The sequence below is a fragment of the Takifugu flavidus genome, chromosome 8 (genome assembly GCF_003711565.1).
Source record: "Takifugu flavidus isolate HTHZ2018 chromosome 8, ASM371156v2, whole genome shotgun sequence".
NCBI lineage: Eukaryota > Metazoa > Chordata > Actinopteri > Tetraodontiformes > Tetraodontidae > Takifugu > Takifugu flavidus.
The window spans coordinates 10,612,803-10,639,994 of NC_079527.1; the positions used below are offsets into that span (position 1 = coordinate 10,612,803).

The following is a 27,192-nucleotide window of genomic DNA, read 5'->3' on the forward strand; positions in this document are numbered from 1 at the left end:
CACACACACACACACACACACACACACACACACACGGTTTGTCCTTCTATGATGCAGACAGAAGGGAAATCAATCATACCTGCAGCAGCTCTGTAAAATGCCCAAATCATAATTATTCTCATTACTCATATCATGTCTCTTCCCATTTCACTCCATTCACGTCCATTTCCTTCCGCTGAGTATCCATCTGGCCTGCGTATCTCAATCTTTCTCTTGGTTTGTACAGTATCTGTGCATCACCAGAGTACCCACAGGGAAAACTTTTCCAACTAAGAACAGTTTACTTTATATATCCATGGTAAAAGGTGTGTTTTATTCTCTTTAACATGTAGTAAATGCACCTAACCATGTCATTGTTCACATAACATAATGAATTTTTAAGTCCATGAATATAAATGTAAATACATCACTGGAGAGAGAACAAATTTGAAGGTAACAGTGAGAAAGATGTGTGTAGCCAAAGAAGCCAACACGACCCCAAAGGTCATGGCGGCTATATGTTTGCAAATTACGTGGTATATCATTAATGGTGTCTTTTATGATGCGATCAGGGCGGGCTTTGCTGCGCTTGAATGGCGAGAAGCTGGAGAGGATGGGAATCGTCCAGGAGACGTTGAGGCAGGAGGTCCTCCAACAGGTCCTCCAGCTGCAGGTCAGAGAAGAAGTCCGCAACCTGCAGCTCCTCAGCAGGAGTAAGTGACAGAGTGACGCGTGCGCACGGCAAACGTGCGCTTGTTCTGACACACGGCTTGGATGTGGGAGTGGGAAAGTCAGGACAAGTTTAGTTGGGTTGTAAACGGGTCTGCACCTCTTATGGGCCTGCACCTCTTATGGCAAACGGTTTGAGCGACACGCCGTTGCTGCAGTTTGGGGTCATTATGGGGTTCTGACTGTGATGGAACTGCTTTATTTGCTGCCTTTTTATTATCCAGTCAACAAGAAACACTTGGACACCCCTGATCTGGAATCAACAGCTGGATGTGGAATTTCTGACTACAAACCAATTCAGCCTCTTATTGATTGGGAAAAGTGGTCCTTTTTCCCATTTTCAGCATGGCAGCAAAGAGGCAACTGTGCAAAACCTTACACATTTCCTCCTCTGAGCATTTTAAATGTGCAAATTTGCTTCTTTTCTTGCACAGCAAAATCTTCCACCAAATTTGCAACTTTTTTGTATAGATTTATCTGTGTTCAGACATAGTCTACCTAATAATAATGAATAAGTCTCCGAATGCAGGAGCATCATCCTCAGGATTTAAATCCAGAGCTTTAAAAATAATCCTAAATTTAATGGTGGAATGGAAATTGTTTGACATTTATTAATAAAACGCCATGGAGGTAATTTAGCAGTTCAGCAGGCTCTGTCTCCGAGCTGAAAGGGCACGCTAATTTGATGGTCTCAGAAAACACTTCAGGTTCACGGGGTTGGAGGGGATCGGACCCCACGAACCTGGTAAAGGTAGGAAGGTTTTGGGACCCATCTGACAGGAGCAATAATGGGCTGTTGCAGAGCTGCAAATTAAATGTGGAGTGTGGTGAGATGGTCCGTGGAGGCAGAGGTGAAGAAGGTTTCAACAGCGCAGCGTAAAATTTGAGTCATTATTTAGAGTAGAAGCGACATTTGGGCAAATTCATGAAAGCAGCAGAAAAAGTTAGATAAAAGTAGAGCCATCAAATCACAGTAGCGCTCGGGAGGTCTTTTCACTTTAATGCTTCCGTTTAGCTGGTTTATGTTGCTTTATACTATTACATACTTTTTTACGGTTTATTTCTTAATTCCACTGTTGCTACATCCTAATATATAAATAGATCTGACCTGAATTCAGATTCAGATTCGGTATAATCCCTTGAAAACAAAATTAGAGATGTTTACACAATACATCACAAGTTGTAACCCAGTAATGTCAGTGAGAATAATCACAGATCAGTACGATTTGGAACCGTCACTGAAGACTCGTCCCACACCGCTGACGTGGTTGTTCCTATTCTGCACGTCTCTCAGGAACTGAACTGATGTGACGTTTCTTACAAGTGCTCTTGGTACGTGGACGACGGCTGTTACGATCCCCTGACAGCCCCTCTTAGTTTTCCACTTTTCCCAGAAAAGATTTCTGCAACACCTGCAGCAGGTAAAACCTCTTGAATTGTTATGTTAATTCGGCACAGACCATCATGATCCCCTGGGAATGAACCATATTGATTTTTCTTTTAAACTGATGCATTAGAGTAACTCACAGAGCACCATGAAATCCAGGGCACGCTTAATATTCCCCACAAGCTAAAAGGCCTTATCTACAACGTATCAGTAAGATTACGGGTTCTGATGTTGGTCTGAAGATATTTAAATTCAAAATTACTGCTGTTACCGGAAGCGCCCTGATGGAGCGATGAGCCTGGCTGTAAAACCTTTCTTTGATGCGCTGACATATTGTAGGCGAAATGCGCCGAGGAGCAAAGCAAAGGAGGATGAGAAGAGGAGAGCTGGAGAGACAAAGAGCAGTAAGAGTCAGAAAACAGCCAGGAATCATTTCAATCGCTGCCTTACAGCCACCAGGTGTAAATGTGCTGGAGGGCTGCCTGATTGCATGATGGCTCAAAAACCAGACTGTCTGAGACCCACCTCCAATAGAGTTACCAAAAATGAAGTATTGATCTCCCAATAACTGCAAAAAAGAGGTGGAAAAATGCTGAAAATCATTCAAGAATGAGATGAATTAGGCCACTAACTTTACAAATTTGGTTTATCCGAGGCCAAACAGAGTTCAACATTCATTTCTTGATATGCAAAACTTATTTATAAGTCATATTCCAACATGATTGTAACCCCGTAACGCCACCCGTAGCTATGAATATGAACATGTTCCGCACAGCCTTCCTGTGCTGTCGCTGTGTCTCTGTCCCATCTGTCTTCAGCAGCTTCCTCCTTGAACTCATCGGAACAGCATTTTACATTCAGAGCGTTGAAATCATCCTTCCCCGTGCAAACAAGGTGCAAAATAATTTAGGATAAATTGTTTGCAGAACAGGAACTTCCCTGATTCCGGGCTATAAATCGTCCGTATTAGGGTGGCCGTGCGGCTCCACTCCACTCAGATACAGCTTTAGAGTCTGGTTGTAGTTTACATGTCGCACTTTTAGCAGTTGAAGAGTTTTCAATAACTGACACGTCTGAATGCTGGCCTGTATTTTAAACAATAAAGCTATAAATTGATGCATTATGGGAATTCAAGCATTGTGTCAAGATTAATTTTGATTTTAACGGGTTTCCTTAACCATTTCTCCTCCACACAGCCTGGTGTTGGTATCTTTCCAGCTGACACTGTTTCCTGCTTCAGTCAGTCAGGCAACATGCTTGTTGTGGAGAACAGGTTCTCTTGTTGGAACATCTGGAAAGCTTTCGAAGGGAGAGTCCTGATCATAAACCACTGCGGGATCTGCTCTCCTTCCTCTTATTATCTGGTTCCAAACTTTAGTACCTTTTTCCCTTTCACACATCATATTTCCATTAAAGCCGACCATGTCTTGGGGTTTTAATGGCAACTGGCTGAAACAAGATCGCATTTTGTAAATTTCCTCAGGCTAATCTATGTGACCTCTCTCTCTAACCTTGAAACACACCTGCGAGGTCGTAGAGTTGTCCTCGGGCCTCCCCGCGGCATCCGTCGGTTGAACCGCGGTCTAGTTTCGAATTTAAAGGAAACTCCGAGCAGACGGAGGACTAGAAGGGACGCGTCAGATTTCCTCAGATCAGATTTGAGCCAGCTGCCTTGAACAGCTCCCATAACCTCCCATGTCTTCCTCTCCTCCTGCTTTGGTTCAGCGAGGCTCTGATAACTCCACCGGGGGCTCATTTAGAAGGATTTCTTTCAGAGGGGGTGGCTAGAATGTGTGTTTTCAGTGCAGATACGCTCCACTGCAACGTTGCCTCTGTACAGACACAGTTGGCGTCCTTCGCTGTCTGGAGAATAGGGAATCTGAAAATGCCAGCAGTCCAAGAAAGAAGATTCTACCTTCCCGTCGACACCTGCTGCCATTTCATTTTGGAACAGACTCGGTTGTCGCTGGGGGGAAAGCACCTGCTCTTACTCCTTGTTTTAAAAGAACATGTGACAATTTCCTAGGAAAATAGTTGGTTATAGCCTTTTCGTCATTCTATAAAAGACCAAACCCTCCTGCCTCTTCACTGTGATATTGTGTCCGCCGCACGCGCAGCAGGTTATCGCCTGTCATCCTTCCATATTTATTCAGAATCATTGCTTGTTGCAGAGAGGTTTTTAAATTAATGACATAAGAGGTTGGGTGGGGGCAGATATGCTGCAGAGTGCAGACGATTGCAGCTTCCACTTTATGTGAATCCTGCTCATGCTTTTTATCCCTGTTGCTCTCTTTTCCCCCTGCAGCCTCTTTTGGAAACTTCTCCTAGCTTATCCCCAGATCCCTGCCACAGCCCGTCCCCTCGCCATCCGCTGTCACGTGTCCAGGAGCTGCTGTCTTTGAATACATGAGTGAAGAGGAGGACAAAAACAGGATGAAGTTTTGGACTACGTGCCTGCCAGTCGACAGGAGCCTCATTTAACACAGCCAATCTGGTTTAGAGACAAAACGTCATTCCAGACGTGGCTGTGGCGCGTCGATAAGAGGCGCGATTTAGGGGACTACACATGACAGGAAACACTCTTTTGAGTCCACGTTGTACGTGCTTCAGACGTATTCTTTATCAGAACCTGAAACCGTGGCATCTTTTTAAGTATGCATTATTTTGTCGGTCCGCTGGTCATTGGGTGAACAGCTGGCAGGCACCATCGCAGGTCACCTTAACATCTGGAGAAAGCCCATAGCACAGATGTAGATTCCCAACATTCTCCGACCAGAAAGAAGGCATCCATCTAAAACTGCAACACCGAGCGTGTTCTGGAAAATGTAGCCCTGTCCAAATCACCTCCATGCCGCTGTGTGGTTTCCTCTCAGGACTTTTGGAGTCGCGACCATCAACCCAGGCGTTCTTCCTGTATCACACACTGCAGAATGTTGGAGAAATCAAACTTTAAATGTATATACAACATGGATATTGTAGAATAACTGTAAATCTGAATATACTCTAACAGTAACTTAGTGGGGGCACTGTAGATCACAATCACCGGCTAAGATTAAGCAGTAAATACTGAGAATTTTTCTAATAGAGTCTAATAGAGACGCACGCACGTGTCTTCAGAAGGGAAATGTTAATGTTGTTTCGCAGCAGCCTCGTTGCTCATCTGTCATGTTAGCTGCTATGCATCATCTCTCATTACACAAATGCGCAGGAGGTGTGTTGTATTCCGCCCACCGTCCGCCACGTCGCCTGGCAGAGAGCTCAGAACTGGAGGCACCGTGACAGCTGCCTACCTGCCCTGTTCCCAGCGTGTCTGAAGCGGGCGACTGATCTTATTTTATTATTTATTTTTTTGCTTTCTCGTTTTAAACCCAATAAAACAATCGGTCCTCCCGCCCCACCGGATGAATTGTCTCGTAATGTGATGAAATTGACTGTTTAAAGAGAGAAAATGTGCTGTTATTTTTGGATTCGCCAATGTCCTGTAAATATCGACACGTTTGTTTTACGCTGACGGATGATGGATGGACTGTTTGAAATGCAATTAATGGAAAACGAGCCGCATTTATCTGCTTTACAGGCACGCAGACATGTGGCGCAGAATGTGATGAAAGTGTGTTTTTAGAATAAACTAATTTGAAGCCTCATCCAGGTTTTCATTTGCCATTAATGACTTAGAATTATATATATATATTTGCATTTGTTACAAAAGAACTTTAGAAGTATTTGACCTCTTGACATTTAGGTTAGGCAGAAGAAATGTGCTTTTAATGTAAAACTGAGGCCTTTAAAATATTGGATGTTTAGCCTTTATACATACATACATACATACATACATACATACATACATACATGCATACATACATACATACATACATACATACATACATACATACATACATACATACATACGTACATACATACATACATACATACACACACACATGCACCATATATATACATATATACATATATATATATATATATATATATATATATATATATATATATATAGATATATATATATATATATATATACAAACACACACAACATATATATAGTCTCAGCACACATGCTGTCAGATGTAGGACCATGTGTAAACACAGCTGCTCCATTCACACCGCATAAGAGGCATTGACATAAATGACAGCTTATTCTCTTCTGGCCGTAATTTAGAAATGCCGGACTTATTTGTCTCGCTGCCAAACTGTCACTCATTCCTCACGCTGTTGCTCGTGCCATGACGTGACTTTCATTTGCTCGTAAACGACTTTAACGGGATGTGTGAACACAAATTGACGGATCGCCGCTGCGCATTTCATCCGGAGCAAAATGGAGTTTTAAATCTTTGCTTTTGCTCTGATTTCTCGCTCGGCATCCAGGAAAACACTACTGCACACACACACACACACACACACACACACACACACACACACCACACACACACCACACACACACACCACACCCAACCACACACACACACACACACACACACACACAGGAGTCCAATTACTGTGAAGCATGGAGCATCTCACCAGTTGATAATAAGGCACATGTATGATAAACAGATTCAGTGAACAGTAGCCTTTGCATCCTTGAATAAATACATGGAGCAGATGGTTGAATGATGCAGTTAATTGGTTACTGTTTATCATTAAGGGTCTCTTCTTCTCCTGAAAGCTTGTCTTTCATCCTTATCCTCTGCTGAGGGTCCATTCAGGATGTTTATGGTGTATCTGACTTTGATCAGCTGGATCTCGGCCTCTGACGGCACTGAAATAGAAACGCTTCGTCCTCACCCATCAGCTTCTGTCGCAGGGAGCCGTGAAGCAGCTGCTCCAATAGAGTCTCTCAGTGGCGTAAACAGTTGAGGATGATCTTTTTTGGTGTGGCCCCCATCTCGTCCGCGTGTTCTCACTCTGCTTCTGCTGAAGAGGTCAAAAGATAAAAAATGCAAAATCTGAACTCCACATTAAGAGCCATGCCATCTTGCAACTTGAGTAGCCATATGCTCAGTCAGCAGAGGAAGAGAGAGAACATAAATCGACACCCAAAATAAAATATTAATCGCAGGTAAAACACGCTGCTGCATAGAAGAAGACAGCCGGTTTTATTCAGTGTAATCGGCTTTTCTTTGTCTTGAATCATCACAATCATCTACAAATAGTGCCAAGACGTAGGCTTAACGTACATTGTAAGATTATTTGAACGGTGGCAAAGATGCTACAAGTGCCCATGTTTTTAAAATATAGCTGCTCCTATTTATGTAGCATTACTGCCCCCTAGTGGAATGTTTGTAGAGTCAACTCTTGATGGATCAACTTCACAATAAAGTAATTGTCTACACTATATCTTTAATGTCTGTATCATATATGTATACCTTGTTATTGCCACACAAGGTCATCTCAGATGCAGAGGCTGGAGTTGTGAAACAAATCACAATTTTATTTATTTAAACGTGTCATGTCACAGCAACCCTTGTACATAAACGAAGCTCTGCTGCCCTCTACTGGAAACGCTGTTTTCTACACCTCCATGACATCATGGCTTCTTGATGACTTTCACTAATGAGAGATATTAGGTCATGATGGCTGGCACCAACCGAGGAGCCATAAGAGGCGCTCTGGTATTATTTTACCGAGGTGGCAATGATGCCATTAATGATTCATCTCATGAGCTCTGGTACCAGGCAACGTGGCTTGGCACCATATGTTCAGTATTTAATACCCATTTAAGTATGCAAGACACAAGAAGTTGGTTACTAGCTGCAGGAAATATGATGAATACAATGGTCTTACATCCAAATTTTGGCCCCTCGTTTTAGGATCTTTAACCAAGTGATTTTTACTCCTAACTCATCTGCTGGACTAAATTTGGGTTGTATTTCGTTATTCCATTGATATAATAGTTGCCATAAGCTCTGCCCTACACCAAAGCAACGACTAGGAAACCTGCACTATTTCATTACCGTCGCCCGATTCAGTGGAAGCCGCCCCGCGGTTTTGAAAGGACACTGGAGAAATCATTAGATGCATGATCCTCAATAATCCTCGACGGGGGTTTGATTTAAGGAGTGAACGGTCTGACCCTTTTTTTCCGCCAGCAACGAGCGCCGTTACGTCGGAGGAGCAGCACGCCACGGACCGGCAGCGCCGCGACTTTTATTAGAACACCCCCCCCCCCCCCCCTCCAACCCCAAATATTAATCCGCTCGATATCGATGATAATAATAACGCGAGAGTTCGCAAGTTGCCTCCAGACTGTTGGCAACTGTCAAAGGTGGAGCGGGAGCCGCGCGCATGACCCGACACACATTACTGTAACACTGTACACGGCCGCCGAGATAATGTCCGTTTAAAAAACCCGAAATAATCCCGAGGTAAGGAACCGAGGAGGGCAGCCACACCGGCGACCGTCGCGGCGTTTTCTGCTCATTTTCCTTCGCTTCGTCTTCTTTTATTCTAACCAACTGTGTCGCTGTCGTCGAAATTATTGCACTAAACATATTTTTGTGTCTCCCTTCAGCTCCAGCCAGCGCAAGGATTTTTTTTTTTTACTCCTCCTATAAAGTCGCCATTTTGCTTCACTGCCTATAAAAACCATCCCGTATTCTTGTATTCCCCCCCCCCCTCAAGGCGTCGGGATCTACCTATATTTTCATGGATTATTTTTGAACGTGTACGTTTTCGGGGAGGCGTTAAAGAAGAAGTGCCTCGTGGTGTCCATGTTAATGCGGGGACGGAGGGGGGGCACGGCGACTGGAAACTAGGAATAAGATGAAAGTCTCCAGGAATATCCAGGAACGGAGCAGTTTATAATTCCGCCGTATTTGTTTTCCCTACCACCTCCTCTTCTCTTCGTGTGAGTTGGGGAGGGGGGTGGGGGGCAGACCGTGACGCCTGTCCGCTTCCACTTAGGCCCCCTCGAACGCGGTCTGACCGGGCTTCGTCGCACAGCAGGTGTGTTTGCCATGTAACATAAGATCGGTGGAAAAACGCCCACTTTAGGTACTTGTCTCCTGACCTCCTCACCCACCTCCCCTCCGCCCTCACGGGGGTGACCCGGGGCCACCCGTGGCCCCCCAGTGCTGGCTGACCTGCAGGACAGTCCAGGTAGGTGTGGCCGTGCCGGAGTAAGTAGCTAGAAATGTAGCGCTGTGGTGTGTCTGTAGCTCTTAGACAGGCGTCTGTGTGTCCTTGTAGCACACACACGCACGCACGCACACACACACAATGGCAGTGATGGACTAGGAGTACTTTTTTCTTGGGGTGGGTGTCACCAGGATTTGTTGTTATGTCTAGCGACATAAAACTGCGCCGGTACTGAGGCTGAATCCATCTTTCATATTAACATGAAATCTAGCTATACATGTTCTTTCTCCATATATATATGCAGGGGAAGAGAGAAAGCAACTAAAAAGTTTTTAAAGTCTTTTAAAAGAAACATCATTGCCGCCCGTCTTCCTGTCCCTTCGCCTCGGTTTATTTTAGGTCAAATGCTCTTCACACATTCAGCAGGAACAGGAAGGTGCTTCTGTGCGTGCGGTATTTCTGCACCATGCAGTGGGGGTCACCGTGCATTTTAATGGTACATTTGGAGCCACGCACAGCCTGTCCCAACATCTCCGAGTGACCTGTGTGTGTGTGTGTGCTGCTGTCGTGACAGTGTGTGTGGAGAAGGGCTAAATCCGATATGCTAAATGTGAGTTAGCTAATGTCAGTGGAAATTTAAGAGGCTAGCTAGTTCCTCGCTCTGATGCTGTTTCTTCTGCACACCCTGTTTTACTACTCATTCCAAAATGCTCATTTGGAATTCTGATTGAAATATTTAACTTAACTTTCCGTGGTAATGTTCTGGTTTCAGTTTTAATACACAGGACTGAAATGGCGCACCTTTATTGCACCCCATAGTGTGGCTTGATGATAATTTAATATTTTTTGAAGGCTAAAAAAAAAAGTAAAAACATGACTCGGACAGCTAAAGTGTTCCTTTGTTTCCTTGACAATTAAACAACGCGTGGCGGGTCTGGAAGAAAGTTTGTGTCCCCTTCTCTCCCTCTTGGACTCACCTTCTGTTTAATGGGCAGAGCATAGAGTTAGTGTGTAAGTGAGTATATTGATTTTGTAATGAAACATAGAAGGTCGCACCCTCATTACCACCACAGATGATGTGTGTGCCTCCATCCCGATAACCTTCAGTGGAATTACACAAATGGCCGACATGATGAAAGTGCATTGCAGAACAAGGAGGCAGTATCATCACTGCTAATAATAATGTTTTGACAGCCAATGGAAGAGGGTTAACGATGCTCAAAAACATCATACATCGCCTCGGCCTTTCACACGTCACTTACACGTGTTTGTAATCCCAAAACTGTCATTCCAGGATGGAGAGCCCGAGTGGTCCAAGGTTCGGGAAGCTGTCCTCGTCGGTGCTGCCAAGGACCCGGACCCCCAAGCACAGCCAGGAGCACGTTAGAACCACAACACACCCCGACAACAACAGACACAGTGAGTGTGGCGCCGCAACTGTCTGACATTAAACCTTTGTGGGAAGGAAAATAAGACCGTGTGTGTGTGTGTGTGTGTGTGTGTGTGTGTGTGTGTGAGAGAGAGAGCTAATTTCCTCTAAGCAAACGATGCAACACATGCATTTCAGGACATTACAGTGAGTTTCCTCTTAGCAGCTCTCACACTGCCATGTCTGAGGATTTGGTGAACATAATACACACCTCTCTTTTCCTGCTGTGTTTGAAATTGGTGTATTTTGCTAAGAATCAATGGTCCACTGCCGTCAATGTAATCTAACCCTTCTAACCACAGAAGGGCCTGGAATCTACAAGATTTCTTTTTTTCCCTCTGACCGACTTACAGTGAAAATTAAACAAACATGCAGTGCCAAACATTGACATGACTGATATCCCGAGCCATCTGGATGGCAGTGGAAGAATTAGGAAAGGGAGAGCCGGACAAGGGAATTTGTTTCAAACCAACAACACAGCCGAGTGTCGTTATTTTGCAGATTGGACGACCTGGTATATTCGGGCCCTGCAGAACAGTTTTCTCAGAAATGCAGAACACCTGTGTTGGAGGAGCCACTCCAGTTTATATTGTTTCCATGTTAATATGTAGCCCCGAAGCCTGGATTTGCATGGCGGGGTGGTGGAGTGCATGTGTCTGCGTATGTTTAATACAAGGCTTCAGCTCAGAGAGAATGGGAAAGCACTGGGTATTTTATTCCCACTAAAGTTATGGGATTTTATTTTTCCCTCTCCATTTGCCTGATCCTCTGATGCACATGTTCATTTTCTCCCAATGAATACAGTGTGCCAGATGTGCTTTTGTGTGCAGCTGGAGCGATGATGAACGAGAGCGTGTATTTTCCTCGGTATAAAGTGTTCCTTAGGTGTCCGACTCTGCACACCTGCAGCGAGATAATCTGTCAGTATTCAGCTGTACAGCAAATACATTTAAAATCTCCTCAAAAGATGAAATCGTAGCGATTGACTAGCTGAGTGCTGGGCTGCAAGATAACCAACAGACGCTCACTGCTGACAACCAGATTCAAGCTCTCACAGATTAGAGTTACCTTTGTTTCTGCGTTGCCCCGTCAGCCCTCGGGTGAGATGTGGCAGTTCCTCTGAGGTCTTTGTCTGGGAAGAACACAAAACACTTGTCAGTGTTTGATCCTCGACACACAGATTTACCTTTTAAGTTTAGAAGCTGAACGTAAAACAATGCCGTTGCTATAAAGATACTGTTAATAGGAATATACTTTACATCCCAGTGATGGTAATCTCAGTGAAGCACCGGTGGCAGCGAGTCTTCTCCTCCCTGCCAGGCTGTCAGTCTGTGCCTGTTTTTACCAAATCACCCCTGTGCACCATGTGCCCGTCTGTGTCTGCACAAACAGTCACACCCCTCAATAAAATGAAGGTTGAGTTCACCAGAGCGAGTTCAGGGGATAGTTTTGAGCATGTCTCCCCCCTGCTTCACGCACACATCGGTTTGAATGCTTGATTGCTGTGGTACAAACTGGAGAGCAGCAGAATGGTGCTGCAGAAGCATGATTTGTTTTTACTGGTCAATGACGTGAATGGAAAACCTAACGACGGGTTTTTAATATTCATCTCTCCCAGAAAAACTATGATTATTTTGTCAGAAAAACCCGTCTCCTTCATTTATTGCTATGATGCCCTCATCGATCAAATTGTATTTGTCTGAATGAACATTTATGAGGTGATTTGCATTTTTCTATTTGTGGCCGACTGGGGGCTTTCTGGGAATATGAATGTATCCATCAGTTCACATGTGGAAATCTTGCATTTTTTGACAGCGGCAATTATTTGTGAAATAGAAATGGATTGATTAAAACAGAATAATGGGAAAAAGAGCTGAAAATGACCTGAAACCTGGGCTTATTTGCACAGCCCTTCCTTCTGCCATTATTAGATTAGCAGCTGCTGTTGGAAAATATTTCATTTGTTACAATACTTTGAAAATAATTTTGTTTATTTTCCAGCTAATGGCGATACAGCCGCTCTGCCAATGGTAATGAGCACGGCTCTGGTTGGTCCATCTCAGGGGGGCTGTGAGCCTCCGTTTGGGCAAACAAAGGCATCAATTTCCAAGGTTCCCCGTGGAGCTTCTCAGTGTCCCGACTGTGCCCATTACACACAGTGTACCCAGTGTTACCACACAGGTTCACATGTTCTGCCATCCTCACAGTGGGGATCTCTCGTTTCTCCTTCTTTTTCTTTGTTCTGGCGGAAATTTCTGCCTGGTGCACCTCATACTATCAGTTCCCATGCGAAACTTTCTGGTCAGAATATTTGCATGATGTAACAGTGAAGAAATCCTGTCTCCTATGTTTTCATATTGATTATTATTCACACTTTGTTCATAACCGGACCCCCAAGCAAAGCCAGGGGATTCAGTTTCTTGTTTTGTAGGCAGCATTATTAGTAGCATTATTAGTGCTTGGACAAATAACCGTTTTGGTTAAGTAAAATGACTCGGTCAGCTTAATTTTGACTCTTGGCCAAGTGGTCTCTCCAGCCCTGATGCAGTCCAAGCCAGTGGGAGTTTGAGGACTCCTTTCCATCAAACACCACAGTTAAAGAAAACAAAGCAATCTCAGCATTTCTCAATCACAAAATGGGAGTTTGAACTGGAAAATGTAAAGGTTAATCCTGCAAGTTAAGTCCCATGTTTGATATAATAAACTGTAAGAGCCCTCTCCCCCTCTTCACACACACACTGTCACCGTTAGCCATTCACCTCCTCCACATCAGTTTTATTTTCTGTACTTTCCAGTTGTTTGACTGCTGAAGCTTTGTCACCTTACACCAGCAGCTGCAATCAATAAGAACCTATAGAAATCTGAGAATGTTGGTTTTGGGATAAAACTGAATTCTGGGGCTTTTTATAGCCGGGTGCTGCGTCTCCATTTGTTGAGTCCTTTGTCGTCTTTGTCACCCTTTTATTTGTCAGGCTTGAGGACGTGTACAGGGAAATGGGAGAGTTGGTGAGTCATTGTCCATAAGGAGTCCTCTACAAACAGTCTAGAGGAGATGTTGTCTGTCTGGCTGGGATACTATATTGTGCATCAACATGTGGCTCTTGATGGTGCTTTGCTTATGTAGTACAGCATGCTGCAGAAATGGCAAGTTAAAAACAACTTTTACACGTTTCCTTTAAACGATTCTGTTCCCAGTCAACTTTTTCACTTGCAACTTTGTGTATAGATCCTACTGGTCCTGTTTGAGATTAGGTTTTGGATTGTAACTGGACGTGAAAGCACAACTGGCCCTGTGCCAAACTGACAGCAGACAATAGATTAGGTCTCTAATAATATAAAACCAGCAGCGCAAGTAAAATCAATGCTGATCTGAAGAGGCTGCCGGCTCTCTGTGACTCACCAGATCACCACATCTGAGACTTTTCCTTGGATTTCACTGTTTAGAGTTTGATTTAGCAATGCTACCAAACTGGCAGCCTGCCACAAACACCACAGCAGCGAATGGAGAGATAGCAAGTAAAAAACCTGCAGAAAAATATACATTTTTTTTAACGGTCCCATTTTCTTTTCTCCATCCAGATCTCACTGGATTACATTATGCTTAGGAAAAGAAAAGCTGTTTGGACCCTGGCCTGACCTAGAGGCAGCAAATCATCTCCACAGATGCAATACCAGCTTACACATTCGAGACATGGTTAAACTGTTATTGTGTGTCTATTCAGAAATGTCGTGAATGGTGGTGTGTTTGTATGTGCTGTCTCCAAATTTCACTCTCAACCACACTATGTGGACGCAGACAAAGGCTCTTGTGTGTGTGCTTTGTCAAAGAACACAAGCGACTGTTGTGTGTGCATACGTGTGAGCATGTGTGTGTGCATTGTGCGCACCCTTGGACTCAAGGAGCAGTTGCAGGCGTAGCTAGGACGACTCAGAGGTTATCTGAGATCATTAAGCAGCTGCCTGCAAACAGGGTTCCTGACTTTACTATAGACCCGTTCCCCTCGTCCTCTCTTCCCTGTCAGGATTAACTGGCATGGAGCAACAGTTGCAGACAGCTGGGAGCAAATCAGTCCCTGCTATTAGCTGAACAGCTGTTTTATCCTCTTGCTCTGTGTGAGAAAGTGAGCTTTAGATTTGCTTTTTACAGGCGGTCCTAATTCCTCTCCTTGTTGAAATTAGGACTCTGATAAAGGTAACAAAGGCAAAAGCCCTTATTCCCATAGTAACAATAACATATCTCTCCCAGTAGCCCAATTCAGTAATTATGGCCTTTCTTTTACAAGACCTTTATTTTCAAAGACAGGAATTAAAATGCATGCTCGATTTCCTCCTCCTCGGCACAAGACCTGTGCTGCTGACTGCAACATCTCTCCAGCTGCTACCCAGACAGCTAATAGAGAAATGTTGTGTAGCCTGGAGAATATTAATATACCCCTCTGTGGACATACGCGTAATGGTGTTGTGTACTTGTGTCAATTGGCACATTTCTGCGTGCGTTTACCAGTCGTGTCAGAAACTATTCACAAACGTATTTTTCAGCCTCACCATATGTTATTTTGTAACTCATTTCATGAGTCTGAAGTTAAAGATTACATGTAATCCCTCAACGTGTGTTTGAGTTTACAAATGAGAGTGTCAGGGGGACCAATGATGCAAAATGGGAAACAGAACACCCTGTAATAAAACTGAGGTAAATGCGAGGTTGAGCTCATGCTAATGAAGGACTACACTGTATTTTTATGCACAGATTCTCTGGGACATTTTTTAAGGTTTGTTCTGGCAATATGACCTGTTTTATACGTAAGTACCGATGGCAGAAAGTCAGTAACAGTTGTAAATTATTAGCTGAAACCCTTCTAGCATTTTCAATGTTTGTCGGCTTACTGACTACAGTATGGCTGGGCCAAACATGTGCACATACTGTCGTTGCTTTTTAGCAAATGGCCAGGCGAAGAAAGCAGCTGGCACAAATAATGTCATGCCCCTCGGTCTAGGAAGTGAAAGCAGATCCAAAAGATATTCTGTAAATACCAGCTCGCATCCCATTTTCACATTCTCATCTTCAGTTAGCATACATTTCACATTTTCCAGATCTGATTAAACTAAATGGCCCACGCCCCATGTCGGCTTGCTAAATTAACAGAGAAGACATGTAAAGCTATGTCCTAAAGAGCAAAGAACATTCTCAGCTATTATCAGCAGTGCTGTCATTCTGCTTAAGAGCAAGAAGTCATCAGCCTCTGCAATTCTCTCAACCCCAGCATCCTCTTTGCCACTCCCTCCTCCCCCTCTCTTCATCCACGTGCATAAACCCGACCTCAGCTCTTCCTTCTTCTCCTCCTCTCCCTCCTCAGCACTGTGCAAGCGGTCTAATTGTAGCCGAGCAGAGAAAAGTAATTGAACGTACTCTCCAAAGTTCCCATGGAGAAAATTTTTCTGTCGGAGGGGGAGAGAACAGGAAGGAAGTGAGAAAACTACAGTGCACATGGGGTGAGAAAATAGACAAGCTGCAGTATGAATGATGGAAGCAGTGAGTAATACAGAGGAAAAAAAGAGCATGGGGTGGGCTGTGTAAGAGTGCCACACAGGTACTACAAATTTAGATCTAAGATTAACCTGCTTCTGTCAAATCCCTAGCCCTAAATGACCTCGAAGAATAAAACATTACTTTTTTCTTCATCCTATGTGAAGCAGTCCCAGGATTCCTTACATACTCAGAGGTAATTTTGCTTCCTGACTTCACCAGGTCCACTGTGTGATGAGCCAGCAGAGGGGAAGAGGAAAGGTCGTCCTAAAGCAGATGTGCAGGAACTGAGAAATATCCCCGTGAGTCTCTCTTTAAGCTGAGAACTGCTTGAAGTTTTTGTCTGTAGGCAGCTTCTACTAAATATGGAAAATATGCGTGACAGCAGTCATCTTTTCTTACACGAAACCCTCTTTTCCTCACTTTTGAGCAGGCCCATTTGATAGTACAATGGAAGGAAGAGTTTCGACGCCACTCCAGGGTTAAGTGTCCATGTTCAGGCTGCTGGTTAGAATTTCCAAGCATCTATGGAGTCAAGTACCACTATCAACGCTGCCAAGGGGTGAGTCACCACCCTTTGTTCTTTCCTGCTCTGCAGCTGAGTATTAGTAAAAAAACCCTCTCCAGTATCATTTTAGTTCCTCATGTCAGTGTGTACATCAGGCCACAGTAGGTGAGAAGCTGAGTCACAGCTGTCCATACTGCGAGGCGGTGTTTGCAACAAAGGTTCGCCTGCAGAAGCACAAGCTTTGGAACCACCCAGACAGGGTCAGTGTGGAGCCCAGAGATGAGGAGACCAAGCTTCAAAAGAACCCAGTCAAGTTCAACACAAAGAAAAGGTGGCTGCGGCTCGAATCCACATACAGTAACACACTTGTTATAGTCATATGGCTGACTGATTAGAATAGTCCTCGTGCTCTCTGTCAATTCAGGCCCATGGAGAACAGTCCTCCCTCTCCAGTCTTCTTCAAGGTAAAAAAGACCCACGAGGTGTCCGTTCCCTCTCAGAATGGAGAGCTGGCCCACCAGAGGAGTGAGAGGAAACAGCACAGCCACAGCCAGCAAACACAGCCGTCACAGCTAGTCCAGGCTCTGTCCCAGCAGTCACACTCTCAGAGCACGTCATCCGATGCGGGTGGCAGTGAAAGCGAGGGAGGCAGCCTCCCCCCTTCTTTCCCCGATGAAGACCCAGAGCGAATGCGACACAGTGAGCCTACAGTGTATCTTTTGGAACAGATTACATATTCTCATGTTGTGTTTCCTTTGTATGGGTTGAACCTCTGTTTTGCTTTTCTCTTGATCCAGGACGGAAGCAGAAAACACCTAAGAAATTCACTGGAGAACAACCATCTATATCTGGAACGTTTGGACTTAAAGGTAAAATTCAACAGGTGCATTCATTCACTTTGCCATTTAATTGTGATTTAATTCAGGTCAACTTCTTCAAGATGATGTGCTGAATATTGAAATCTGAATGGTTTAAATGCAGAGGTGACCTGCACCTCTTTCAAGTGAAATAGGGATCGAAGTTGTGCTCCCTCTCAAATGTCACTTGGGTCTTTAGCACTATGAAATTGACCTTATTGATTCATTAAGGCGGTATGCAGAATTACATAAGAGCAGCACTTTGATGACAACTTCCGAGATGAAATTGTAGAGACATTGAGAGATTGTGGTGTCTGTGATCAGAAGCCTGGCTGCTATGGTGCAAAGAAACACTGGAATAAAACTACAGGCACATGCTGGCTTGAAACACAAAATGTAAACTGAAAACTCCTAATCATCTTATGTTTTCAGCCTTAATAAGCACATAGACACTGTTTGTAGTGCTCTTTTACAAAAAGTGATTGATGTCATCATGGTTACTGTTGCCTTCTTGAAAGACTGATACACCAGAGCTACAATAAAACAAGTCCACAGATTGTAGGTCTTTCATTATAATACTTGATACCATTTATTTTGATACTTTGCCTCCAGGATCAATCCTCGTGCTATAGATCTTCTGTTGTTCAGAACTGTCCTCCATTTGTGACTTTAGGTATGACTAAAGTGGAGGAGAAGCTGAAAGCGGGACGTGTCAAGAGACCAGAGGGTAGTGGGTTCAGTGAGGAGCATCAGAAAAAACATGCTGGTACTCCAGGTCATCCTCAAAAAGATCTAACCCTAACAACTTTTTAGTGAATATCAGTTTCTGACTTGAATCATTAAGCATTATTTCACCTAAATCACTTCTGTGCTATGGCGCTCTTATAGCATTAAAATAAAGCTGTAAAGCAAAGAAGCATAAGCATGTATTTCAGAAATATAATAATATAATATAATCATTACAATTAATACTTTCCTTCAAAGGCACTATTCCTGATGCACAGTGGCACCGTGCAATCTCAGAGAGAGGGGAGGTGGTATGTCCCACCTGTTCCATTGTCACAAGGAAAACAGTCCATGGCCTCAAGAAGCACATGGAGATTTGCCAGAAGGTTTGTGGGTGTTCTTGAAAACAAAACCCTAAAATTACTTTGTTCCCAGAGATTAATGTCCTTTATTCTGTGTATGTCTACATTAATATTAAGCTGTTATTTAAAACCAGTTTACATATAGGCAGTATATAACTAGCATATCTTATCAAAGTGAGTACAACATAAAACTCTGTCAGCACAGAGCTGAAATTTCCATGATGGTTTATGGTACTGACAGCGGTGCTATTAGATACCGCTCTCACAGGAGCCCATTGTAAACTGTCAGGTGCCTTTACAGCAATTCTATTGATCTGAAGACAGAAAACAAACATTCCCGGTCCAGGAATTTCCCTCACTTTCCTTATAGTATACAATATACTATTACTTACAAAGTAAGTTGTCACTTAAAATGGATCAAATAGATGAACATTTTACACAGGTGGGATTTGTTTATCTTGCTCTTAATCATGGACAGTAGTAATAATGTGACCTAAAGTGCTTTTCCTGACCACTGACTTCAGGGGTGCGGAAGCCTCCAGGGCCCCGGAGATTGTTCCTACAGCCTCTTTAATGGCTCTCTGGTGCAGTGGCTCGTGTGACTCTATTAAAGTGGCAGTTAACCATTAAGCAATGATAGAATCAACAGATTATCACTGGGTCACTCACCAAATCAAATCAATACTGTGACAAGGAGAAAATATATATATACCAAAGTGAGAGAACACTGTGTTAAATTGGCTGTTGTACTTGCTTTGTCCCAAACATTGACCCCAAATTGCACATTTTATTGTGGTACAGATGAAACATTGACAGAGCTGATTCAGTAAAGAATATAGCCAGAAACGTGGATTCGGCTGTTAGATTCCAGTTACCTGATCCTTTCTTTGGTCGTATACCCTTTCAGCTCCAGGATGCCCTGAAGTGCCAACAGTGCCAAAAACAGTTCCGGTCCAAGGCCGGCCTCAACTACCACACCATGGCTGAACACACAATCAAGGTACTGTACACAGCACGCAAACATTAAGGTGCCTGTCAGGTTTTCTTTACTGGCAGTTGCTTCCATATTTATTTTTGACCAACCTTTGCCCCCAAGTCCATCACTTAAATGAGAATGAGCGCTCATATATCTTCACTGTCACACTGACCCACTGCCTGCGTTAGTCAGAGCAAGGCCATCCAGAGAGCTGTGCTTCTGGTCTTGTGCACAGTCATAGTTGACATACGCAGAGACGGGTTTGCCGGTGTTTGGTGAGGGGTGTGCAGCCCATAGAAACAAGTGAAATAACAACATGTTGTTACCCATATCTCTCTCTGCAGCCTTGTTAATGCTAAAAACAGAAGCTTTATCAAGATATTATCTCGACACTCCTGCATTGAACCAGGGCTACAGCCATGACATTCAATGAGTAATTCAGCACAAGTTGTTTCAAAAATTACCATGAAAGATTGACAAAGATACATGTACCAGCATTCTTCTATCTTCTTTTGTCCCAATATGGAAGGTTGTGCTAAGCTATAGGAGGAGGTTTGAGTGTGTAAGATTGACAGTTTTATATTTAATGGTCATGCTGTTAAACTCTACATGTTGTGTTCTGACCTTGATAGCCAGAGAGACTACAGGTAACCGCAATAAGAAATCTCCTTTCATATATTTTATTACTATTATCTGTGGATCAGCCATAACTTTGTGGATGTCTGCGAAGAATCTCTGTTAATATTCCATGAAATCTGTCTGCATCTGTAGTTACTCCAGGACCATTGCTGTCAAATGGTCCAGGAGCAATGCATTTTGGCAGGCAGAGATTTGAGGGACGGGGATAATGTAGATTTACAGTATCTTCTTCTTTGTCTTCTTTTTCAAGACTTTAGCATCTTCTTACTTTTTACAGAAAGTTGAGGGTTTGGTCTCATTAAAGACAACCAAACTGTGGTTCACAGGGAGTTTTCCTGAAGTTTTACTCTCTGCAATAGACTTCTATTCTTTCCCTCCCTGGCAGCTCTACCATCTGTTGTTCTGGTCCTGGCTGTGGTTTGGCTCTGGCCCACATTTGAGTGGAAACACAAGCATGACAGTTGTCATAAACATGCCTTGAGTAACGGTCTCACTATGAAACCATTTAATGATCCTGGCACAGTGTGAACACTCGTGATGGAAAACACATTTTCATCACCATTTGAAGGGGGGTTTCGGTGGAAGGCGCTAATGTGACGTCGTGTTTGTTCCCTACTCAGCCCTCGGGAAGTGAAGGCCAGACGGACGACATTCACAAAGAGAGAGAAAGGCTGCGTCTAGTTCTTAAACAGATGGGGCGAATCAAGTGTCCTAGTGAGGTATGCATTACTTCTTTCTCTCTCTCGCTCTCTCTCTCTCTCATTCTTTCCCTCCTCTTTGCTCTGTTATGTCTTTCAGATTAATTTTTCCAGCTTTTAAAGTACTTTTTCCTTTCTCGTCATGTGCCAGTTCAGGATTTGTTTCTCCTTTCACCTATCTCAGTCCTTCTTTCCCTGAGGGTTGTTCCTGACAAGTTGGCCAGAACCAAATGGATATTCCACGTTACTCACGATGCAGTGCAAAAACAGAAAGAACCTAAAATGTCCCCAGACTGAAAAATTAGGCAATCTAATCCTTTTTCCTCTGTCTCTTTAATAAAAGCCAATTCCTGCTATATCCCCATTACTTCACACCAAAGGAAATGGAAGTCATTTAGGGGATCATGTACTTAGTGGTGACACTGATGGGTGGCATGCTGTGGTGCATCAAGGAATTTGGCAGGGGGTTAACAGGATGACTGCATAGCCTTTTTCCTTTTGTGCTGATTTCATTATCTCATCTGTTGTCACCTTCAAGTAATTTCAGAAATGTTATATACTGTTTACAGGGCTGTTCATCCCACTTTTCCAGCCTGATGGGCTACCAGTACCATCAGAAACGCTGCGGAGGAGACTTATCTGATGATGAGAAGTCCTTATTTCTTTGTCAGCACTGTGGAAAATCCTATCGTTCCAAGACTGGCAGAGACTACCATGTGCGTACAGAACATTCTCCATCTAACAACATCACCATGGAATCGACCAAAAAGGACAACATCCCTGACACCAATAACAACACTGGCAAAGAAAGGGTATGATCAACGGAAAGCCTGATCTGTACATCATTAGTCCCACTGGGTTTTTTTTAGGGTCTGCTCCCTGATGTTTCCTGATGTGCTGCATGAAAACAGGGCTAAGGCACTTTAGTTACCAAAGTAATACAAAGTCACAAGACGCCTTGAATGCCAGACATCACTCAAAATCATGACAAAATTTCTATTATAATTGAGAGTTTGGCTGGAAAGTTTTTTCTCCCATGAAATTATAATTTCTTATAATGCCAAATGCTTTAAAATGTGTCTCGAGTTATAGTAATCAGGCATTTTCCATTGAGACTTTAGTGTATTTAGGGGGAAAGGTTTACCAATATTTGTACTCATATAAGTTTCATCCTTCAGGTGGTCACTGCAGAATTATCTTCAGTGGGCAAGAAGGAGCAAAGCCAGTCTGAGAAAAAGGACTACCATGAGACAGCATCATTCAACCGTCCCACAGAGAAAGAACGAGAACTGCGAAACGAGGAGCGGGAGAAAGGAAAGGACAGGGAGCCAAACAGGGTGGCACAGAGTGAAAGCCCCTGGGATGACCTGGAAAGGACTCCTAGTGGCAGAGTGAGGCGTCGGTCGGCCCAGGTGGCAGTGTTCCACCTGCAGGAGATAGCGGAGGACGAGCTGGCCAAAGACTGGGGCACCAAACGCCGCATCAAAGATGACCTGGTACCTGATAGCAAGAGGGTGAGGAAATGTTCACAAACAATACTAAAATAATAGGATACTGTAGTTTATTGAGCATTGTCTCCATCACGGATTGTCATCTTTTCCTTTATACAGTTAAATTACACTCGCCCTGGTCTCCCTAACTTTAGCCCAGAGCTGCTAGAGTCCTGGAAGAACCAAGTCAAAGAGAAGGGCTTCATCTGTTGCACCAATGAAGTAAAGATGATTGCGTGTGTCACCATATATACAAAATGGCTTTCAATGCTGTCTTTTTGAAAAGAAATATTGACCTAAAACTTGGCAGTTGCAGTGAACTCTGGACTTTTTTTTAAATACAGCTGTAGATTTCACTGGAAGTTTTTCTTTTCTAGAATTGTGAAGCTGTCTATTCTAGTGTGTCAGGACTGAAAGCTCACCTTGCCAACTGCAGTCAGGTAAAAACACCTATCTGCAAACAAGCTTACCTGGTTGCATTTCCCTTTGTGAAGCGACTCAACAGAAGACTTTGGAGGCTCAATACCATGAATATACCTTTATGGATTTCTGTTTATGCGTGCGTGTGTGTGTGTGTGTGTGGTAGGGCGGTGGAGAACTGGGGAAGTACACATGTCTGATCTGCCAGAAGGAGTTTAGCTCAGAGAGCGGTGTGAAGTACCACATTAGCAAAACACACTCACAGGTAGGTCTCTTTCAGACTTCATAAACCTCAGTATTGTTGTAAATTGTGTTTATTTAGGTCTGTGATAATATAGAGAAAAATAAAAACTGAAAAGCAACAATAAAATTTACAGTAGTAGTAGACATGCATTCAAGAATTTATCTGATTGGACAAAAAAATCTCATTATTTTAGAATTGGTTTCGTGCAGCAGCAACACAGGTAGCCCCCAGCAGCAAGACTAAAGTGATGGAGAACCATGGGATGACCGCTGAGGTCAGAAACGGCGCCACCTCTGGTAAGAAGAGGGGTCGCAAGCCTAAAGAGAATCCCCCTGTTGCCGTAGCGCTTCAAACTGAAACCGAAGCTCCTAGTCAAAGCTCAAGCCCAGCCATAAGCACTTCCTCCAGCTCATCGCATGCCTCCGAAGAGATTATCGATCCCACGGACAGTTCGGGCCAAAATAGACAACCCACACTTTTCAGTGCCAGAGGAAGTAAACCCAAGAGGCAGTCTTTTTCTGAGTAGTGTCTCCCCAGGAGCAGGAAGAGATGCTCATCCTTAAGATTGTTCCACACAAGGACCCTGGAAAAGGAAAGTTTACTCAACCATCGCCAGATGACACCTTTATTACAGGGACTAACCTTGGTTTTGAGAGCTCCACCAGTGAAGTCTGTTGTTCACATCAATACTCAGAAGATTGTTGTTTTCCATTCCACATCCAGGTCTCATTTTAAGGCACATGTTTCAGTTTCTGTGCTCGCAGCAGAGGCGTCGATGCTGAGCTTTGGTTTGTTATTTTGTTTGTGTAAAAATTAATTCGCATTTCAAACAAGCGCAGGATAATTTTAAAATTATATTCTATTCGCATGGTGACATCATTTAATATTAGCTAGCATTTTCACATTTTTTTAAACAGATCTCCTCTTCTTTGTACATAAATAATACATATATCGATATACCTGCAATATATACTCCAAGCTGTGACGCCATCCGCCACGTCTGAACTGCTCGGTTGAATCCTGAGCAGGTCAGACTTTTGTAGTGTGTGCTGTGGTGCAATGTTGTTTTGAGATTGCTTTTTCAAATTTTGACTTTATTTACTACTTTTCAAGTTGTAGCTAAGCGAATATCAGATAAGCTAGAAATGTTCAATGGTTCAACTTATGTCACAGATTTACCAACAGCTGTCCTGCGGTTATCATATCTTTATTTAAATCACAACAGGCTAAAAGGCGCAACATTGGACAACAGAAATTACCTATGAATTGGTTGTCGTCACAGTTGAATAGCAGTGTACCCCCAAAGTTTCAAAGATATGTTTGTTCACATAATCACAAATTGATATAGCTTTTTTTTTGTTTAAAATTTAAAAAAAAAAAAAAAAAACTTGAAGAAAATAGGACAGATGATGAATTTTGTCGCATCATTGCTGCACAATCAAATGGTGCGATACAAAGTACAAGTATGGGCCATGTTTCGGCTACTGCTTTTGCCTAAATTGAAGCGCTGCAGAGAGAATAAAATATATCTTTTATAGAGAGGTTCAGGAAAAAATCCTTTTATTAATAGGACAAAAATGAAGAGTCACGTCATGATGTATATGAATTCATTCCTGGATGCTCTGAGTAATAGCCTTGCACTTTAACCCCTCTCTTGTTCCCCTCCTTGTATTTTTGCACTCCTGGGATACTCAACAAATATGATCGAAAGACTGTCAGGCAGCGGGAACAGGAATATTTTATTCTGATTATGAAACCATATAAAAACAGGACTAAAATCTTGGTGTTTTACCCAACACATTTTATCTGTATATTTGAACCAAACTCTGATGCATTCACATGGACAGGATAGGTAGCGATGACAATACATATCAGCCTCATAGGGTTGTGTGATGGGTTGTGTGATGCAGGACATAAGATGTAAAATACCAAGATTTATCAGGTCCAGATGGGAAATGACACTCTACTCACTCGTTGTTGGCACTGCCACATAAATTTGACTTACAACGTGTAAAGCCATGTTGACCTTGTTGAAGTTTAAGTCTGTTCAAATATTAGAGTACCGTAGCTTCAGCTTAAATTTTTTTTAAAAAAAAGACGATATTATCATAATCCAATATTATTTGAATCCTTTTTTAAATGTAATATGTGCAATCAGAGAATATTTTAACAAATTTAACGTAGATACTTGAATCCACAGTTATATCGAGCAAATTGAAAACAGAATATTGGGTATACTGTATGTTTGCAGTTCACGCGGATGAAACGACAACTAGCTCGCTTAATTATACAGATCACATATCTATTTATATTCATGTGTGTGCATTGCCTAGATCTGATAGCTTTGAAAGTGTTGTGAAGATAATCTGGTGAGATTAAATGGGTGCTTGACTCACCACTGTACCTTAAGGACCAGATCGATCATCAACGTCCACGAGTCCGCCCTGCCCTTTTCTCCTCTGACTTTTATAGAGACAAACGTTGATGTTTTAAAAGCACTGATGTCAGCTGGACGCTTCGGAGAAATCTGAAGTATGTGTCCTCGAGATCAGAGCCGAGTTAATCAGCCGATGGCGTCCATTCACGCGGGGATGATTATGCATGTGTCCTGAGTTAGACGAGCCCTGGCTGGTCTCGGGTCCTTTCCTACACAAGCTCATCGGAGCGCACGTGCGTGTACAAACGTTTAGCACCTTTCAGAGGGTGATGCTCTTCATTTGGCTCCTCAGCTGTTTGTTACTCGTATCATTGATGGCGTCACACTGACCGCGTTTACCTGATGAGCTTCGGTGTTGCAATATGATAGTTGAGCACTGCTTTGAACAGTGGGTATTTTGTATTTTATCACCCTTTACTCTCTGTCTTCCTATAGTGTGGAAAACACATATCTATCCCGCAGTGTGAGCTGCCTGCAACATGTTTAGAGAGTACAGCAATACACCATATTTAGCTGGTTTTGTTGGCTTGCTGGTTCTTTTTCAATTGATGGTTCCTTTTAAAATGGCTTTCCTCCCCCACGATGCATTCATTTGCTTTTTTCCTACGAGAAAGAGAATCGCTCACCATAGAGGACAACGTAGGCCCGCGCGTTGGCGCACGATGTTATTTCATCTATTTCGACGGTGCACATAATTTGAGATTTCTTTTCAGTATACAGTGACAAAACACATCGAGGAAGTCCTTTATATTACGACGATAAGGCCTATGTTTCCGTGTTTGTTTTTTGTATTTAGTGCACTTACTATACCATGAAGTAGGCTTGAACATGAGTGTTGTTGGAGCTTTCTATTTACCCTTACTGTGTGTGGTGGTTTTTGTACCTGGGGAAAGAGCAGGCCCGAGTGTCTTCCCTTTGTCAGCAATGTTATTTCCAAAAACCGAGGTTAATCCTTAGATTTCACCTTAGATATTCTGAGAATTCTACTTATTTTGGTTGGCCACCAGTGGGTCATTTTTTAAAATTCTACCTATTCTTCAAAAGCGAGAAAGGACTTATCTGCCTCTGGGGGCCATTGTGATGATTATTTTTTTCTTTTTATGAGAGTTTTAAAAGATGTTATGTTGTAGCTCACAACTGGTTATATTATATTAGAAAAAGGTGAATGGAGACTAATGACATATTGAAGATTTCCCTTTCTGAAATGTAAGCTGTATAGAGCTTATCATAGGAGCCACCAATGCCTCCTTTGACTCTTAAATATTACAATTTTTCTCCCAAAATTGTTGTATTACCTGTACATTAGTATCCCTTAATGAATTAATAAAAGTTTGTTGACAAACATTTGTGTAACTGTCATCCTTTGGAGGTTTTATACTTAAGCAGAGGTAGTTGCTTCATTGTTAAGGACATTTTTAAGCTGCACTGCAGTGCTGTGCAGTGACTAATCTTGTTTAAGTATATTTATAATGCGGGGTGCGGGTTTGTTTTTTTTTTTTAGGACTTGTGCATTCTATAATAAACAAGAAACAAGTTCCTATTAGAAACAAGGTGTACCCTTCCCGTGACCCCCGAAATGAATAAAATGGTTACGGAATATTTAAAATTAAATTCGATAGTATAACAGTTATTTTATCTTTTATCACACGTGGCCTTCTACGCCTCATCACTTGCAAGCTTTACTTAAAACCGTTCTGA

The 27,192-nt window shown here is 42.9% G+C and overlaps 2 protein-coding genes and 1 long non-coding RNA gene across 14 annotated transcripts in view; 2 read left to right on the forward strand and 1 right to left on the reverse strand.

Annotated features, from left to right (window-relative positions):
* The window catches only part of LOC130529553 (sterile alpha motif domain-containing protein 10-like), a 29,963-nt gene extending 24,224 nt beyond the window's left edge, over positions 1-5,739 (forward strand). For 4 of the 5 annotated variants that reach the window (XM_057039911.1, XM_057039913.1, XM_057039914.1 and 1 more), the window contains 2 exons: positions 552-652; positions 4,401-5,739. In XM_057039911.1, coding sequence (XP_056895891.1) covers positions 552-652; positions 4,401-4,505 — 206 coding nt within the window. In that variant the 3' untranslated portion in view covers positions 4,506-5,739. Of the gene's footprint in view, positions 1-551; positions 693-4,400 lie in introns of all 5 variants that reach the window. The other variant, XM_057039912.1, reaches the window with a different exon arrangement.
* LOC130529555 (uncharacterized) lies at positions 4,882-11,951 on the reverse strand. 2 transcript variants are annotated; one of them, XR_008951608.1, is made up of 4 exons: positions 11,873-11,951; positions 11,682-11,745; positions 6,893-7,021; positions 4,882-5,018 (listed from the first exon to the last, which is right to left on the reverse strand). It is a non-coding gene; the product is annotated as an uncharacterized LOC130529555 (long non-coding RNA). The 2 variants fall into 2 exon arrangements; XR_008951609.1 differs by lacking the exons at positions 11,682-11,745; positions 11,873-11,951 and adding an exon at positions 8,062-8,252.
* On the forward strand, positions 8,286-26,838 carry znf512b (zinc finger protein 512B). 7 transcript variants are annotated; one of them, XM_057039886.1, is made up of 18 exons: positions 8,287-8,472; positions 8,619-9,205; positions 10,479-10,603; positions 16,360-16,439; positions 16,571-16,699; positions 16,789-16,976; positions 17,046-17,344; positions 17,443-17,514; positions 18,176-18,277; positions 18,487-18,614; positions 19,498-19,590; positions 20,826-20,924; positions 21,473-21,715; positions 22,082-22,417; positions 22,514-22,615; positions 22,771-22,833; positions 22,980-23,078; positions 23,251-26,838. In XM_057039886.1, exons 3-18 carry the CDS (start codon positions 10,480-10,482, stop codon positions 23,581-23,583), a joined length of 2,490 nt encoding a protein of 829 aa, XP_056895866.1. In that variant the 5' UTR covers positions 8,287-8,472; positions 8,619-9,205; position 10,479; the 3' UTR covers positions 23,584-26,838. The 7 variants fall into 7 exon arrangements, with proteins under 7 accessions (XP_056895867.1, XP_056895866.1, XP_056895868.1 ...); XM_057039888.1 differs by having other exon boundaries at positions 18,176-18,268; XM_057039890.1 differs by having other exon boundaries at positions 8,288-8,472; positions 16,801-16,976.
* Positions 26,839-27,192: the final 354 nt, after the last annotated feature.